Source organism: Lepidochelys olivacea (assembly GCF_965140295.1).
Source record: "Lepidochelys olivacea isolate rLepOli2 genome assembly, chromosome: 11".
Lineage (NCBI taxonomy): Eukaryota > Metazoa > Chordata > Testudines > Cheloniidae > Lepidochelys > Lepidochelys olivacea.
In genome coordinates, this window is record NC_140421.1 from 21,289,626 (window position 1) to 21,308,764 (window position 19,139).

The 19,139-nt window shown below is 39.9% G+C and overlaps 1 protein-coding gene across 1 annotated transcript in view; it reads right to left on the minus strand.

The window, feature by feature from the left end:
• Positions 1-19,139, minus strand: part of LRP1B (LDL receptor related protein 1B) — a gene marked incomplete at its 5' end in the record, with an annotated part of 885,246 nt that overhangs the window by 36,074 nt on the left and 830,033 nt on the right. The window contains 2 exons of the mRNA XM_084642729.1: positions 3,270-3,444; positions 15,833-15,994. Of these exons, the coding sequence (XP_084498855.1) occupies positions 3,270-3,444; positions 15,833-15,994 (337 nt within the window). The remainder of the gene's footprint in view (positions 1-3,269; positions 3,445-15,832; positions 15,995-19,139) is intronic.

A 19,139-nucleotide genomic window follows, 5' to 3' on the forward strand; every position in this document is an offset into this window, starting at 1 on the left:
GTGTACGAGGCTTTTTTTAATAACTAACAATATCATCCAAGCCCAGGACTTGATGGTGACTGCGAACTTCACTACCCAGACATCTGTTGAGAAAATAATAAAGAATGGCACAAATCATCCTACAAGTTCTTGGAATGCATTGGAGACAACTTTTTATTACAGATGGAGAAAGCAATTAAGGGAGAGGCAGTTCTATTTTTGATTCTGAGAAATAGGAAGGAACTTATTGAGAATTTGAAGATGGAACGCAACTTGGATGAAAGTGATCATGAGATGACACAGTTCATGATTCTAAGGAATTTGGGAGAATAAAGACAATAGACTTCAAGAAGGCAGACTTTTGAAAACTCAGAGAATTGGTAGGTAAGATTCTGTGGGAGGCAAATCTAAGGGAAAAAGGAGTTCAGGAGGGTTGGCAGTTTTTTAAAAAAGACATTATTAAAGGCACAAGTGCAAACTATCCTAATCTGTAGGAAAGATAGGAATTATGATAAGAGACAACCTTGGCTTAGCCAGGAGAACTTTAAAGATCTGAAATTGAAAAAAGAGTCATACAAAAGTGGAAACTAGGTCAAATTATGTAGGATGAATATAAAAAATACAACACAATCATGTAGGGACAAAATTAGAAAGGTCAAGGCACAAAATGAGATTAAACTAGCTAGGAAATAGCAGGTAGCAAGAAAACATTTTGAAAATAAATGAGAAGAAGACAAAGACCAATGAAAGGATAGGCCCATTATTCAATGAGGAGGGAACGACAATAACAGAAAGCACAGCAATGGCCGAAGTGTTCAGTGCCTATTTTATTTCAGTTTTCACCAAAAAGATTGGCAATAATTGGATGAATAACATAGTGAATGGCAGTGTAAATGGAACAGGATCTGAACCTAAAATAGGGAAAGAACAAATCTGATATCTTCAAGTCAGCGGAAACTGAAGAAATACATCTAGAATACTTAAGGAACTGGCTGAAGAGATAAATAATAGACAATATGTATTTGTCAAGAATAAATCATGTCAGACCAACCTAATATCCTTCTTTGACAGGTAACAAGCCTTGCAGATGGGAGAAGCAGTATGTGTGATATATATCAACTTTACTAAGGCTTTTGATACTGTCTTATTCATAAGTAAATTAGGGAAATATAGCCTAGAGAAGCCCAACTGGTCGAAAATCAGTACTCAGAGAATAATCATCAGTTGTTCACAATCAAGCTGGAAGTACATGGAGTTCCGCACGGATCTGTCCTGAGTTTGGTTCTATTCAATATCTTCATAAATTATTTGGATAATGGCAGAGAGAGTACTTTTATAAATGCTACAGATGATACCAAACTGGGAGGGGTTACAAGCATTTTGGAAGACAGGATTAGAATTCAAAATTACCTTGACAAATATGAGAAATGGTTTGAAAAATATATGATGAAATTCAATAAGGACAAATGCAAATTACTACATTTAGGAAGGAAAAACCAGTTGCATAAATACAACTGGGAAATGACTGGTTAGGAAGGAGTACTGCAGAAAAGGATCTAGCGGTTATAGTGAATCCCAACCTAAAATGAGTCAACTATGTAATACTGAAGTAAAAAAAGTGAACATCATTCTGGGATGTATTAGCAAGAGTGTTAAACAAAACACAAGAAATAATTATTAAATAATTATTAAATAATTATTTCTAAATAAACAAGACACAAGAAATAATTATTTCACTCTACTCAGGACTGATAAAGCTTCAATTTGAGTATTGTGTTTTGGGCATCACAACTTGGGAAAGATGTGGACAAATTGTGGAAAGCGCAGAGGAGAGCAAGAAGAATGAGTAAAGGTCTAGAAACCATGACCTACGAGGAAAGATTGAAAAACCTGGGTTTGTTTGGTCTAGAGAAGAGAAGACAGAGGGGACATGATAACAGTCTTCAAGTACATAAAATGTTATTATAAAGGGGAGGAGATAAAATATTCTCCTTATTCATTGAGGGCAGGACAAGAAGTAATGGACTTAAATTGCAGCAAGGGAGATATAAGTAAGACATTAGGAAAAAACTTCCTAACTGTAAGGGTAGTTAAGCACTGGAACAAATTACCTAGGGAGATTGTGGAATCTCCATCATTGAAGGTTTTTTAAGAATAGGTTAGAGAAACACCTATCAGGGATAGTCTAGATAATACTTAGTCCTGCCTCAGTGCAGGGGATTGGACTAGACCACCTATTGAGATCCAGTCCAGTCCTACATTTCTATGATTCTGTGATTAAACAATTAGTTAAGGAATGCTGGGATTAGTAGCAACACAGCAAGCTATGCTTTTCAGGCCAATTCTTCCATGTCTTAGGTGGGTAAAGATAATTAGCTCTTGGACTTATAGCTTAAAAACAATACAAAGAATTCTATAATTGCTAAATAATTATGTACGATACCTACTGTGTTTTATTTCTTATGTAGGACATATAAAGATTTATTACAACCTCCTGTATTTCAAAATGTATGATATAAAATTCAAGCCATTAAATATAAATTGCCTTCACTTGCACATGTGAATATCACTGAACTCTGCAATGCCAATGATGTAACTGTTTCCATAGCAATTCATATATTTCAAAGTAGTAAAAGAATAAGGAGACCCCAAAAGGACAAAAAATGTGGCAAAAATTGGCACAAAATTTGTGATGGCATGGAGCACTGCAATGTTTTATTTCCATTTATTGGGGATAACATACACAATTTTCTAGTGTTTTTTTCCTCTTATGAGAAACATGGTTGTCCCAAACCTGCAACAATAAAAAGCTTTATGGCACCCCACACCATCACATACTTCCTATTTATGATACTCATAAGCAAGGACTTCTGTGCAGGTTACTGATAATCTAAGAAATTATGTCTGTCTTTACTTTCAAAAATGTTCAGAATAATATATAACCTCTGCTTCCATGACACAGTCATGTTTTCTACTTACTGAGAATGTGGAGTAAAATGTAGTTCTTAGTTTTGGTTGAGGTTATGTTCTCCTTGAAGTTGTGCAGGTTATCATTCCATCCCACCTGTCATATTCAAAGCTGGGATCCTCAAATTCCACCAAAAAACAAAGGACTCTGCCTGGTTACTTATGAGCTAATGATGATACCATGTTTACATCATCTGGTAACCCACCATTCATGTAGTACAATTCTGTTGTACACTATCAAGTATAATGATTTACTGATTATTGCATTTTAACTATTAATTCATCTATGTATATATCACTTTAAATCTAACAAAAACACTTACTTGCATATTATGTCATCACTGTCCTTGTTTATTATGCAGTGCCCACCATGGCATCTTACACACTTGTCTACTTCACATTTTGGACCCTCATATTGTACAGGACAGACACATTCTACACTTCCATCATCAGCAATGGTACAAGATTCAGAATTCACACAATAATGGTGGCATACATCTGCAAAGAAACATTAAAAGGTATTAATGAAAATTATTTTAATAATAATAATATATTTGCATCCCAAGTAAGAGGAAAAAACTTGGAGGGAAGGGCTCCAGTCCCAAATGGATGCTTAACCACCTCACAAATAATATTAACAACATGTAGAGAGCCTTCAAGGAATAGACAAAAGGATTAATCAACAAAGAATGCTAAATCTTGGAGCTCAGGAAGTATAGGAATACAGTGAGTATTGCCAAAAGTCAAGCTGAGTTAGATCTTGCAAGAGAAACTAAAACAAATGGAAAAGGTTTTTTAGTCATATAAATAAAAAGAGAACAAGAAAAGAAATGGAGCTGATGGGCCACCGGGATTAAAGATAATCTAGATATGGCCCAACAACTAAATGAATACATTGCCTTAGCTTTTAGTAAGGATGATAATGTAGAACACGGGGCACAGACATAATGGCTAATAGGAATGAGTGAATACAAATGGAAATTACCGCATCCGAGATGAGAGCAAAACTCAAAGAGCTTAATGAGCTCAAATTGGTAGTAATGGGGCAGTGATTGAGTAATTTCCATCCCAATATACTGATAGAAACATCACATGAAACTGCAAATCTGGTAGCAATGTTTCTTAATAAATCTATCAAATTGGGGGCAGTACCATATAACTGGAGAATAGCAAACATAGTACCTATATTTAAGAAAGGGGAAAAAGTGATTCAGGCAACTACAGACCTGTTAGTGTGACCTCAACAGTATGCAAGTTTTAGAGCAAATTTTGAAGGACAGAAAAGTTAAGGACATGAGGGTAAATGGAGAATGAAATGTAACATGGATTTACCAAAGGTAGACCATGCAATACTAAACTGATATATTTCTTTGATAATATTATGACAAGGGAAATGGAGTAGAACTAATGTATCTGGACTTTTAATGCATTTGACAGTGCCACATGCGGAATTATTAGTTAAACTGGAGAATATAGTATTAGTACAAGAATTGTAGGGTGAGTAAAGAACTGGTCAAAGGGGACATAAGCACTGGACAACTGCTGATAAACTGTGAGGTCCTCACTTGAAATCTTAGGTATTTTTTGTGTTCTAGATGGTCCAATATATGAAAATAGATGTCTTGGAATTTGAGAACAGCAAACCAATCTTGTGGTTTTATGTGTGGGATTGTTGAGGCGAGGGCTACAATTTGGAACTTGAATCAATGAATGAATGTAATGAGTTTCCTCAAGACTGTAATTGATCACTATCCTCCTTTTTCCCTTGGGAATTAAGAAGTAACAGAAATAAAAACCTCTCTTCCTGTACTGAAGAGGAACATCTACCACTGTGAGAGATGAGAAGTGACCCCACCACTTGTTGCAACAGTCTGTCATTAGAGAACTCCCTGCAAAGGGACTGGAAAGGTGGGTGTGGGGGGGAGGTAGGACCTGGAGAGGGTATAGTTCCTTCAAGAGTGTACCTAGGGGGCTCTCAACACAACCATCAAACTGGCTGACTTGAGGGGATGTAGATCTCAGTGCTGCTGAGGAAGATGTCAAGGGCCTTCACCTATGGAATTTTTGTTTCTTTCTCAGTGGCTCTGGTGGTCTTTGGTGTGCTGTGTAGTAAGAGGAAGAAGACAGATGCCTGGGTAGGTCTGATGTTTTCCCTATTTCCTTCCAGGTTCCTTCCAGGTCACCCCAAAGGACCTAAGCATGGCCCTGTAGCCGTTCGATGTGCGTGAAGTGTTATCAATATTGCTGCTAAATAGATCAGAACCCTTGAAAGAGAGATTTTCCATTATAGTCTGTGCTTCCCCAAAGGTCCCAGAGGATTGCAACCATGATGCTCATTTCATAGTCATAGCCACTGCCATTGATCTTGCTGCAGTGTCTGAGACATCAGTTGCAGCCAGCAGAAATTTCTGCACTAACTGAGTCTCAGCTATTAGAGATCTCAACTCATCTCTAGACTCCTGTGGTAACTTGTCAACAAAGTTCAAAATCTTTTGCCAATTAAGGAAGTCACACTTGGAATAAAGTGCTTGGTCGTTGGCAGTTCTGAGCTGAAGGATGAGTAAATCCCAAAGAGATCCAGATGCTTTGACTCCTTTTCCTTAGGTCTTGCTTTGGAATATTGCTGCTCATTTGTCAGTTCTTGGGCCATATTAACCACAAATGATTAAGGTGTGAGATGAGTACAGAAGCTCTGCAGGGGGTATGTGGAGAATGTTAAATAATGTGTTGAACTGATGTTATTTTATGTATTGTGACAAAGTTCCTCCTCTGCCTTAATGGGTCCTGCAATTATTGGTGGATTTGCTTGCCTCAGAGATTCATGGCAGCCCTCAGTTTGGCCACTTTTGCTAGTGGCTCAAACCTGCCATTCACTCAGCTAACCTCATCACTGGAAAGCATGGGGAAAAGGAAGGAGAACAATCCCCACAGTCTCTGCTGGTCCACCTAGTGGGTCGAGAGACAGGCCAGGGACCTTCCCCTCTGGTGGGACCCACAGTCCACGTCAACTCCTCCTGTATTCAATAGGGAGTTGGGAGGATGGGGGGAACCCGGGCCCACCCTCTACTCTGGGTTCCAGCCCAGGGCCCTGTGGATCACATCTGTCTACAGTGTTTTGTGTAACACCTGTGTGACAGCTACAACTCCCAGGGCTACTTCCCCATGGCCTCCTTCCAACAGGACCTTATCCTCTCCACAGGACCTTCCTCCTGATGCCAGATAGCGTTTGTATTCCTCAGTCCTCCAGCAGCACACCCTCTCACTCTCAGCTCCTTGTGTGCCCCTCACTGACTGAAGTGAGGTCCTTTTTAAACCGGGTGCCCTGATTAGCCTTCCTGTCTTAATTGGTTCCAGCAAGTTCCTGATTGTTCTGGAACCACCCCTGTTACCTTACCCAGGAAAAGGGACCTGCTTAACCTGGGGCTAATATATCTGCCTTCTATCACTCTCCCCATCAGGTTCCCTTTGTTTGACCCTTTGACAGCACTCCTGTCCCTGTTATTTCATTAGTTGTTCCCCGGAATCATTTGGTTTCCAGGTCCTGTGGATCCTCCCCTTAGGCTGCGGGGGTGGGGGAGTCCCTTTAGCAGTGGGTTGGCTCCCACAGCCACTTCCTGGTTCTCAATAGGATCACTCTCCTGTAGCCATCTGGCCCGACCCTGTCATAGTATATGGTTTTTGCAAATAAAACCTGCAGTTGGATAGGAGACAGTTTAATATATGAGGGCTCTGTAAAGGCCCACTTGGTTGCCGGGAGCCATCATGGAATGTTTGGTCAAATTCCAGCAGTTTGGTAAGGACCATTGGAGGTGGGTTGATGCTTCTCAAGACAACAGAAACTAATCCATCAGGTACTTTTATTTCAGGGAAAATGGCACTGAGACAAAGGAGGATCCCTGAACCAGAAGCTTCTGCGAAGAAAGTTTGAACTTGGTTCTGAAATAAAAATTTCCTGTACAAGAGAGTATAAACAGGGCACCTGTAGGTGAATAGTACCTGAGTTCATTCATGGGTTAACTTGTAATTAACAACATAAGAATTTGTTAACCAAGTCTTGAGTGGAGCTGTGGTGTCTGGGTTTTCCTGCAGTGGCCTTCAAAGAGCACCTACTATAATTACCAGTGAGTAACCCCACTCCTGGGGAGAGGGTCCTTGGAATAAGGGAGCAGAATGACAGGTGACAACAGATAAAATTTCCATATGCAAAGCTTTATGTTGGCAACTGTTACATGAGCCTGGGGCATAAGAATGAGCCTGGGGCATATGGGGTTATGACAGAGTATCTGGTACCTTTTATCTGCTTTCTTAGAGACTGGTGGAAGGTCAGGGTGAAGGATACCGGGTAGGATCTATAGTCTCTGTGTCTATTTTGGTAGCCTCAAACTCTGGAATCCCTGTCAGAAGCAGAGGGGTCAGATGTCTGAGGTCTTCAGGAGTAGGAGAGCGACTCTCCCCTGAGGTAGAAGAGGATAAAGAACATTCCTCTTCATTTTGTGGAACAGACTTAGCAGGGGTCCCAGGATATTATCTAGGGAAGTCCCGTCTGTACCAAAGATGTACTGGTTCCAAGGTACTATTGATGGCTGGTGCCGATTGGTATATCTCGACAACAGGAAATAACGGCAGAGAGTTTGGGAGATAAGATACCATCAGATGCCTTGGTATCCTGAATCTCAGTGTCAAAAAGGTTAGTACTATCAACAGCAAGTTAGAAACTGTTAGCACCAGAGTAGACAGAGGTAATGACATACTTGTATGACACTCGGGGGTGCAATCCAGACAGTGAGGGGCTGTGTCACCACTTGCCCTGCAACTTGGGGTGCCTCATAATGCTTTGCTGCCGTAGCACCCAACCTAGATAACAGCATTTAAGTCACATCCTGAGTGTCTCTGGCTTTCAGCAGCCTTGGTTACTACTTGCAGGGCTACCCCAATTATAGAATCATAGAATATCAGGGTTGGAATATCAGGGTTGGACCTCAGGAGATCATTTAGTCCAACCCCTTGCTCAAAGCAGGACCAATCCCCAACTAATAATTGAGTATCTCGAGGATGGTGAAGTTTGCAGATGACACTAAGCTGGGAGGGGCAGTAGATGGTAGGGATAGGATACAGAGGGACCTAGACAAATTGGAGGATTGGGACAAAAGAAATCTGATGAGGTTCAACAAGGACAAGTGCAGAGTCCTGCACTTAGGACGGAAGAATCCCATGCACTGCTACAGACTAGGGACCGAGTGGCTAGGCAGCAGTCCTGCAGAAAAGGACCTGGGAGTTACAGTGGACGAGAAGCTGGATATGAGTCAACAGTGTGTCCTTGTTGCCAAGAAGGCTAATAGCATTTTGGGCTATATAAGTAGGAGCATTGCCAGCAGATTGGGGGATGGGATCATTCCCCTCTATTTGGCATTGGTGAGGCCTCATCTGGAGTACTGTGTCCAGTTTTGGGCCCCACACTACAAGAAGGATGTGGAAAAATTGGAAAGAGTCCAGCGGAGGGCAACACAAATTATTAGGGGGTTGGAGCGCATGATTTATGGGGAGAAGCTGAGGGAACTAGGATTATTTAGTCTGTGGAAGAGAAGATTGAGGGGAGATTTGATAGCTGTTTTCAACTACCTGAAAGGGGGTTCCAAAGAGGATGGATCTAGACTGTTCTCAGTGGTAGCAGATGACAGAGCAATGAGTAATGGTCTCAAGTTGCAGTGGGGGAAGTCTAGGTTGAATATTAGGAAAAAACTTTTTCACTAGGAGGGTGGTGAAGCACTGGAATGGGTTAGTACTGTCATTGTAAAATATGGTTTTGTGTAGAAAAGTGTGACTGGTGTTGCACAAAAACTTTATATGCTAGATGTCTCTTTTGCATCTGGTGCCAATTAATTGATTTTTCTTGATTTTTTTTTTTAAAAAACCTAGGGAGGTGGTGGACTCTCCTTCCTTAAAGGTTGTTTTTTTTTTAACCCTAACACACTCACTGTTCCAAATTCTCCCCCCAACACGTACATTTTGCACTGTCCTGGACAGTCCAGGTGTATTAGGTCCACCGCCCCTCTAAGAGGATCAACTTACCTAAAATGGAGTTTCCAAACAATTCACAACACTGAATTAATTGTGAATTAAAGAATAAAGCAAGTTTATTTAACTACAAAGAGACAGATTTTAAGTGAGTACAAATAATGAGGATTAAAGTCACAAATGTTTCAAGAAAAATAAAGATAAAACACTTTCTAAACTTAACAAACTAGACTTGGTTCAAAGTGAAGTCCATTACTACATGTTTCAGTAACAATGCTGACCAAACTCTCAGGCCAGGATCTGCTCCTAAAGTCCAACGGCTGTTTCCTTTGTCTTCTTAGGTGAAAAGAGAGAGATGGGTAGGGAGAGATAACAAATTGCTATTTGCCTCTTTTTCTTCCTAGGTACCTCAGGTGACAATCTATGTGTGTGCTCTTTAGAAAAGCGGTATGAACTCCTACCTCTATTAGCCAATGAGGAGAATTTGGAAGCAGGAACCTAGAGGAGTGCTTTGAAGTGGTAAGAGGCCTGGAACTGACCATAGAGCCAGTGCTCACCAGATTACTTCTGGAAGAGGATTGTTCAGATCTGCGTGGATCTTCTTTGCCTGGATCAGAAGCTGACCTCATGGATTTGTGCAGAGGAAAACATTTCAGTCAAGTCTCTCTCATTTTTTGTGTTTGTTTTAGAAAATGAATGACAAACTGAACATTTGTCTGTGATGTGTGCCTCAAAAAAGCAAACTAAACAACTTGTGCAATCATCATTGAGACATATAGCCACTTCACAGAACGGTCAATACTTAAACTCTAGCGATCTCTGTTCAGCCATGAGGACTAAAGAAACTTGGTACAAGATAACAAAAGTTAAAGTAGGAATTTTTTTTCTAAACACTAAACTAATCTAAGGGAATAATGTTTTAAGTTCACAAGTGCATAAAAGATAGAACTCACAGAACGATGCTTGGCCCCACTCTGCTTTTTATGTCTTTGAGAGGTGGGATGTGGAGATAGGACAATCAGGGCACAGGTGCATCCCGACCGATGGCCAAAAGATTCCATTCCATTCCATTTTTGATTGCATGGGGAACATTTGCATCAATAGTTGAATACATAATGGATAGTGAACCAAAAATTGTATGTTTAACTGTGACAGGCCAAGGCCAGATGGCTATAGAATAGTAGTGGGAGATAGATATATTAGCTCCAGGCTAAACAAATCCCTGGTACCAAGATAAGTGAAATGGCAGCTGCTCCAGGTCAATTAAGACACCCGGGGCCAATTAAGAACTTTCCAGAAGGCAGGGAGAATGCTAGGTTGATTGGGACACCCAAAGCCAATCAGGGGCTGGCTGAAACTAGTTAAAAGCCTCCCAGTTAGTCAGGTGGGTGTGCATGTCAGGAGCTGTGGGAGGAAGTTGCGCTGTTGGAGAGACTGAGCACAAGGAAGGAGGCCCTGAGGAAAGGGTGAATTGGAGCTTGAGGAAGTGAGGGCTGTTGTGGGGGAAGTAGCCCAGGGAATTGTATATGTCATGTTTCTAAAAGGTCAGCTACCATAGCTGATACTATTAGGGTCCCTTGGCTGGAGCCTGGAGTAGAGGGTGGGCCCGGGTTCCCCCACCCCCACTTTGCCCCCTGATTAATCACTGAGACTGGGAGACAACAGAGACTGTGCAAGGAAAGATAACTTCTTCTCACCTCCCCCGCTGGCTTATGATGAAAATGGCTCAGTAGACTGTGACCCTTGTCTCTAGAGAGAGAAGGATTATGTGGAGGGTCACAGTGAGCCTCTGAGGCTCACGAAATCCGCCAGGAAATGCGGGACCCATGGAGGCAAGGACAGAGCTTTGTCACATTAACAAAAATTGACAGAAAAACCAACAGAGCCCAAGGGCTTTTCTGAATTATTTTTAATAGCAGCCTTCTCTCCAGGAGCTAAATAACTTTAAAAAAATCATATTGTTCCTGCTATTTGAGAAAGGTAGATAGAATCTAAACATCCAATCACTGCAACAGAATGGGCTGAATACCTGTATACAAGGTATTTTAAAATTTTATCTCTGTTTGCTGTGTTGTAGTCCCAGGAGAAACAAGATGGGTGATAAATATATTTTATTGGCCCAACTCCTGTTGGTGAAAGAGACAAGCTTTCAAACTACCTGGAGCAAGAGCTCTGAGTCTTGAACTGCAACAATCTGGATTGCCCTAGATTTCTGTTTAAGGCAGAACAAAATGTTCCCCACCCCCCCGCCCGCCTGATTACCATTATAACTGTAAAGCCTAAACCAGGCAAATTCAGCTTGATTTGTGAGTTAAAATATAGAGAATTTATAAGTTCCTGCAATTATTCTGGAGATAGCAATGTAGCATATCCTATCCTATATTCAGAATTTTTTGTCTGGAAATTCAGTCAGTTTAGATTGTTGATTCTTCCTATTTGATGCCCATGCTAGTCTTCTTCTGAAACGCCTTAATTGCTTCCAATATACTATATCCGGAAAGGTATTAGCATCTAAGAAACAGACTCCCTATTTATAGAAATATTTTAGTGAGGAACTTGAAGCAAAAATACATTAAAACTCCAATGTTTATGTATAATAGTGAAAGCTACCAGAGTACGACTGGCCCCTGTTCCAGCATCTTCTGTGCTTTATTATTTATAAGATTGTGCACTGTGAGGAAGTAACCAAGTTTAGAGAGGTAGCAGTCCTGTTCCACAGGTTGAGTAGAGCTGCTCAGTGCAGGACCCAAAAGGGGGTTACCTCCATGTCACATTTGCTATTTCCCATGTCCTTGGGCTGGTGAGGTGGCTTGGCCTCCATTGTAAATTACAGTAGCCAACAGGCTTTTCAAACTTAGGTTGCCTGCAACAGCCCCTATGGACCTTTGTGACAACTAGAGATCACTGAAGCAGAGCATGCTCCAGTAACACCTCTTCTCAACATATTTCCTACCCACACCAGAGTTTATGATGGGATGTAGGGGCTGTGGTGAGCCAGGGAATCCACAGCTGGACACTAAGGCGAGTTTAGGGCTGTTTTGCGGCATTGAAGCATAGTGACAAATCATCCTTACTGAGGCCAACATTCTGGTCCACCTGTATTAGAGAAAAGTATCACCCAACTTGTTGGATTCCAGATACTATATAGTCCCAAAACCAGAGTAAGCAAATATAATGATAATCTGGCAATACAACATGAAGAATAGGTTGGTCAAAAAAGAGACCTGTAATAATTTTAAAACCCTCTGTAAAAATAATCAAATTCTTATTTAGCTTTGCAAAAGGCATAGTGTGGAGGAATGTTGGATTATAGTTAGACAGTCAGTTGCATCTCCAACTAGCTAATCAGACTGAATGCATATGGTGCTCGTCACTGTGGTATCTGAGAGGCTTTCAAAACACAAAACCAAGTCCCATCCTAAGATACAGATTAGTAGTTCATTTAGTTAAGTATTGTGATTGTTAAAAATTCTGTCTTCTTTTGAAAGCTAAAGTAAAGAGATGTGTCCTGCACTTGGACATAAAAGCCACAAGATACAAGGCCAGCTCTTCCTATGCAGTGAGGCTGAAGCAAACAAAAACACAAATACCAGAGGATTATATTACCTAACACAAAAATTAGGTGTTTTTGACAGACTGAATTATAATAAACTCTGTTAATTGACTCAACTTTTCTGAAGGAAAGGATTGTCAGTTTCAGGAAAATGAAATTATTGCAAGAGTGCTATATTCATTTCTACATATTTGAAATGGGTTAGACCTTTTCTCCATTTGACTGTTTCAAGAGATGAACTTGAACAGCTTAATTATTCCACATGTGCCACTGAAGGAATTTTAAATAAGGAATTTTTTTCAAGGAGATGAACACAAATATACAGACTATAGTGACTGTATAAACTTTAGGTTCTATGGAATGTAAGCATCAGGATAATATCATGCTGTGTAAGCTGGTGAGTTCTATGTATATTTCATAAAATGCCATAACTTCTACATTCATGTACTTAAATGCATTTTACCAGCGTCCAGGTAATCTCACATGAGAACACAGGTTCAGGATATCTGCCCTAACAAGAACCTATGGCAGTACATTGGGTTAGACATCCAGAAGAAAATAAGTATGAGAACAAATAAGGGAATATAATAATAATAAAAGCATGAAAGAAATTGGGAACGTAAAGTTTATAGCCCTGTCATAAAACACCTGTGTAATATCTGCTGCTTGGAGGCCCTGGGTCCATACGGGCATATTTCTTTTTATGTTAATTTGTACCATCCACGTTACCATGAGAAGGCAAAAACTAATGTGCTTTACAGACAATTGATCTTTATTATAATGAAGTTGTAATAATCTGTTTCAGCATCCAGACAAGCAAATATCACATACAAGTGAAAAACAAACCTTGCATATATGTTTAAATTATTAACTATAAACCGAATACCAGTGCAATCTGTATCAAACAACTGTTGGCCATTACAAAGCACTCTACAAATATTGGAAGCTCCTTAAAAGAAAAAAAAGAAAGAAAAGTCTTATACAAACAAAAGCCTTAATGCATTTAAACCTCTTTGAATTATGCTGTTATTCCAAACAGTGTCAGCAGACAATCCAAATCTGATAATAAACATGCTGTTTAAAAAGTACCCCTACATTTACATTTAAATTAATTCTCTTTTTAAAATGATATTTGCAGAAGCATTCAACTAGAAACAATTTGTTTGGTTTGGGGTAAACCTCAAGTAAATATTTTTTTCTTAATCTGTGTGTCTGTCTGTGCATGATTTATGTACTATATTGTTTTCAAATACCCAGTTGTATTTGCAGATAGTTATTTGTGAATCCATGCAGTTTGTTTAATAACAAGTAGGCTAGAATCACAATTACTTCTGTTTTTGCATTCAAAGGCTTGAATTTATTTCATAGTCTCCCAACTGGAAATACATTCCATTTATTTCAATACAAATTCTATTTAAGATACCTACTAACCTTTTCCTTGCTTGACAGACCGTTCACTGGTAAAGAAAACATTTTTAGTATCTGGTAAAGAGTTGTGAAACAGACTTTTACAATACCTAACTTCCTCTTGGTTTTGTTTAAATCCAGCATTTTTATCTACTTCATAGGACAGGCAAAAAAGGGCAAATGACTATCTCCATAAATATGTTATTACAATCTATACATAGCCTCATAACAGGTCTACATCTCTTATATAAAGTGCTGTATCAAAAATCTTATTTATTTAGGGGAAACTATGTTGATTTTAAGAGGTTGTGCCATCTCCAATTCCAGAATTCTGCAGCTGGCTGTGAAATAAGTTATTCTAATGCTCATAGCAAAAGTTATTAGCAATGTTTTGAAAATGCTATTATTGATGAAGCATTGGAATGAGAATCTATCAGGGCACACATTTCAAAAGAACAACACACAGATAAGCTATAAACAGGGGCATGACTATCGTCATGTTTCCACTAACAAAAATGATTTCTCCTAGAAAGTCTAAAGGTGACATAAATATTTGGTAGCTTTACCTCGGTATTCTGTGAAAATTTAAAAATGCAGAATCAATCTTCCACTAGTGGCAAGAGCTACTTCAGTCAATACATTTATGTAAGATTCTCACACAGAAAATCTTTAAATCTATTCACGTCTCTTAAAAAAATAAAAGGGCAGATGTAGGCCAATCTTTCTTCCCAGCCTTTACATAATAGTACAGCATTTCAGCAGAATATTTACTGTTCTAATAGATTAAGACAGAGAAACCCATTACATTTTCAAAAAGGAAGGAAACCATCTTCTGTAACCACATCTAACTTCTCGTGAAGCCCCGATAAAAGTGACGGGAGCTCCCTTTTATGGGTGACAGGTAATGATGGTAGATAAAAATATTTCCTTTCAGAAAAGAAATAGTTCCACACATGCTAGTTTACAAACTATATCTTGAGGATTTCTAAAATACTCACTTCTCTTTGCAAATTTTCTGAGATAATTCAAGCCTAGCGATCTTTACAAATTGAAGGTGGGAGGAGGGATAGTGATATATCAACATGTGAGAAAGATAACTTTGACGATCATGGTTTAGGCGGGTAGAATAGATCAATGTGCATATCAGGGAGTGTAGACAGGAATAGATGACAGTAATCAAGACAGAAGATTACCAATAATTAGACAAAACGTTGGCCATGTGGACATAAAAAAATGGTGAGATGTTGTGAAGGAAGAAGTACCAGGGGTTCGGGCCGAACCTGGATATAGAGGACTAAGGAAAAGGAGTCAAAGAAAACATCCTAGCAGTATAAGTGACAGGGAGGATGGTGGTATTATTGACATGGCAAAGCAGGTTGTTCTACTGTGCAGTGCCATTCACAAATATATAAGAAATGCATATTGAGAAAATACTCCATGCCATAATAAATACATATTGGGAAAATAATAAATATTGTAATCTTAATTACAGGTTATATGCCTGTATCTAGGGTTTTTATATATTAATAATTTTTTCATTAGACCTATAACCACAATTCTTGGTTATACACAATACCCACAAGAGGGAAATATCAAAACCATTAATTTATGCTGTTTATTATACTTACTATAAAAAATTGTGAATTTTAGACCTCAATCGTGACTTATAATGCCCCTTTCTATGCCAATGCTCCTGCCAGTTGTGCAGTTAGTTTCTCTAGTTAAGTGTTCAGTGGGGTGGGTTTAGTCTACCAAATTAATTTTACTTGTGATCAAACAAACTTTGGATTGAGGTTTACAGGGGGTTGGAGGAACAGGAAAACCCACTCAGCCAACTACTCACTTTAAATTTCAATTTTATAAAACTTTCAATGTGCTGCAGAGTTCCCTGGCACATGGAGTATTACTTACAATATTGACATCTGTCTCCAGTGTACTCAGTCAGGCAGTGACAATAGGGTTGATTTCCAGCAGTGACACTGCAGGTTCCTCCATTTTGACAAAAATGATCACAAACTGTTTGATTGCAGTTTGGTCCTGTAAAACCCAGCGCACAGCTGCATGTAGGCCTCCCTATTCAAAATAAAGACAACTATTTTTATGGTAAAAATAAATATGCATTAAACTTAAAGTCAGTACTTTTAATATAAAAATACTTTTCAGAAAATAGTAAAACTTTTGATTTTTAAGCCCAACAAGTATTTTTTGCTAGACACCACCAACACATTTCATTAATTTGTGCTGTTATAAAGAAATGCAATTTGGCTCCAGAATTCTAGTAGAAAAAAGCACAACAATAAATGAAGCAGATGCTCAAAAAGATCACACCTAAGTGATTTCCCCATATTTTTGCAGATCCTCTTATCCAAAAATATTTGACCATCTACCATGTCATTGGAAAGTCACATTACATTTAAAGATAATTTTATGGTGATTTCTATGGTTTATATGGTAAATGTTTAATAAAGCTTTTAAGTTTATTGTAGTTAATGTAGACATGTTTTGACATCGTTTGGTGATTAGTGATTGTGAATTGTAAAGTTGCTGAGGAGTAACTCTTATTACCAAAGCAATCGAGTTGCTTCTTGTCTTTGTTGTAAGGGATAGATTGAATATGGAATTTACTACCATGCTCATTAACTCTTCTACTACCAAGCAATTCAATGACAGGTATGAAAATAAAATTCCAAGTCCTTGCCTGGAACACAATATTTTTGTTAGCACATTTACAAGTCGGGGGTGTTGTAGCTGGAGTGTGCCAGATAGTCTCAGCAGACTCTAGCAAAGCCTCATTCACAGGAAGGCCATACATGCAGAAGCTGAAGAATGTAGAATCCTGGATCTCCTCTAAAGGAATTTAAAAGCATATCTGCAATGTTTTTCATCAGCGCCTGAAACTGCCTAACATCATCTGCAATGGAAGGTGGTGGGTCCATTACAGCCTCATTTGGTGATGAGAAAGAAATGTTTGTTTTACCTTTTTGTCAGCCCTTGCCTCCTGCTCCTCAAAGGTCTCATCTAAAGGCTCAGGTAGAGGAGGAGGGAGTGATGGTTCAGAAGAATGGTTCTCCCTATGCTCTCTGGGAGATGGACTGAGGCCCTCAAGAACTGCTGGCAACAGAGGGCTCTGGGATCCCAATAAGGCCACTGGGGGGGCCCCACAGGGCATAAAAGGAGCCATCTTTGGTCACACCGAATGGATGGAGATTGAGATTGTTTCACCCCACAAGGCTTTCTCTCAGCATAAGTAGGAGAGTAGTATTTCATAGAGTAGACAGGAGATCCCTGAACCAACATATGACAGTTGGAAGAATCATCCTCAACATATTCTAAGGGAGGTGATAATTGTTTGCCCTCAGTGATCAGTGCTGGTGAAGCAGGAGGTCTCAATGAGAAATGTAGAGGTGGTGACCCAGAAGGTCTTGGGGCAGATAAATGCACAGTACTGAGAAGTAACAGAGACTGTGGTTCACCTGAAACAAAAAGATCCCTTAAATATCTAAACTCCTATGGTACTGAGGGTACATGAGCGTGAGTTGAGCAAGATCCTGTGGAGACCAATGTTGATACCAAGATAGGGACTGTCTAAAATGTATTGGTGCATCAGACACTGAATGGCTTGAACATGGTGCATCCAGACTCGGACACAGATGGTACTGATACAGGGGTCTGGGACACTGGTATAGATATTGAAGGTACAACATAGTCTGATGGTGTGGACTTCTTTGAAGTGGGATGTCTACTAGAATGGACATGGCCACCGGTCGCTAAAGAAGTCTTTGGTACCAAATCCAGTTTGGTAGCAGAGTGGCTTTTAGAGGAAGCCTTAGATAACCTGAAGGTACTGGAACCAACTGGACCTTCAATAGTACTCTCCTTGTGATCTGAGTCTCTGAAACATTCTTTTTGATTGGTGACTCAGATGACTTAGGAGAGTTAACATTCCTGCTCTTCTTGTCAGCACCCAGAGTCTCACTGTGAGAGGCTCTTGGTACTGTGGCTGGAGATGCAGGTACTGTATCCCTCAAGGGTTTTGGTGACCAAGGCCCAGAGGTAGTCATGATACGTGGCTTTTGGTGACCATGATCTAGAAGCAGACAGGGCACTAAGTGTATCCCTCAAGGGTTTTGGTGACCAAGGCCCAGAGGTAGTCATGATACGTGGCTTTTGGTGACCATGATCTAGAAGCAGACAGGGCACTAAGTGAGCTTGGGCACTGGTGTGCAAGAGAGTTCTTGGAGCCTGAACTGGAGGCCAGTTTTAGGGCTCGCTTCATCATTAACCATTTAAATTTTATTTCTCTACTTTTATGAGATCTGTTTTTGAAGGAGGAGCAGATCATACACTTGGCTGACGTGTGGGTATTTCCCTCATAATGGAGGCACTGAGAGTAGCTGTCACTGACCATGATAGCTTCCTGATAGGAAAGACATCATTTAATGCTTGGGGATCCCAGTACACCCCAAAAGCATTAATGTCCAGAATAACCCCCCAAGGGAGGAAATGAAAAAGAGGGAGAAACAAAACAAAAGACCCCAAAACTAAATACAATGAATTAAACTAAGCTAAGAAACACAGAAGCTAATGATAATTAACTATGTCTAAGCAAAGCCGGCATGCTTGACACTCCATCTCAGGCCAAAAACTGTTGAGAAGGAACTGAGGGCAGTTCACCCATGTAGCTCTGTGTATCCTCAGTTCGGGGCACAAGGATGTGTATAGAGCACATGCATGGTCAAAACAGGTACTGCTACTAAAAATCTCTAATCAAGGGTGCATGCACACCTGATGGGACCCTACTCAAAGAACTGTCTGGATCCAACTGGAGTTCACCATCTGCTCCTTCTCCTTTTAAAAATATATACTACTCCAAAGTCTCTAAACTTCAGTCCACATCAATTGCCTTGACTTGTCAATTCTGCCCCACCCTTTCACACCTTCTAATTTCCCCTCCTCATTGCTTTCCTTTCTCTTATGAATCACTCCTTCTCCCCTGGCCTTTCCCACTACATCAGTTTCATGCTGTCCCTGTTCCACTGAAACTGTTCTCACAATAGCCAGTAAATCACCTCTTTTAAGAGTTTCAAGATATGTCTGCAACTGGGAGGTGCGATTCCCAGCCTGGAATAGACAGACTCATGCTAGCTCACCTTGAGCAAGCATGCTAAAAAAAAAAGCAGTGTGGACACTGCTGCAGACTCAGGCTAGCTGGCCAACC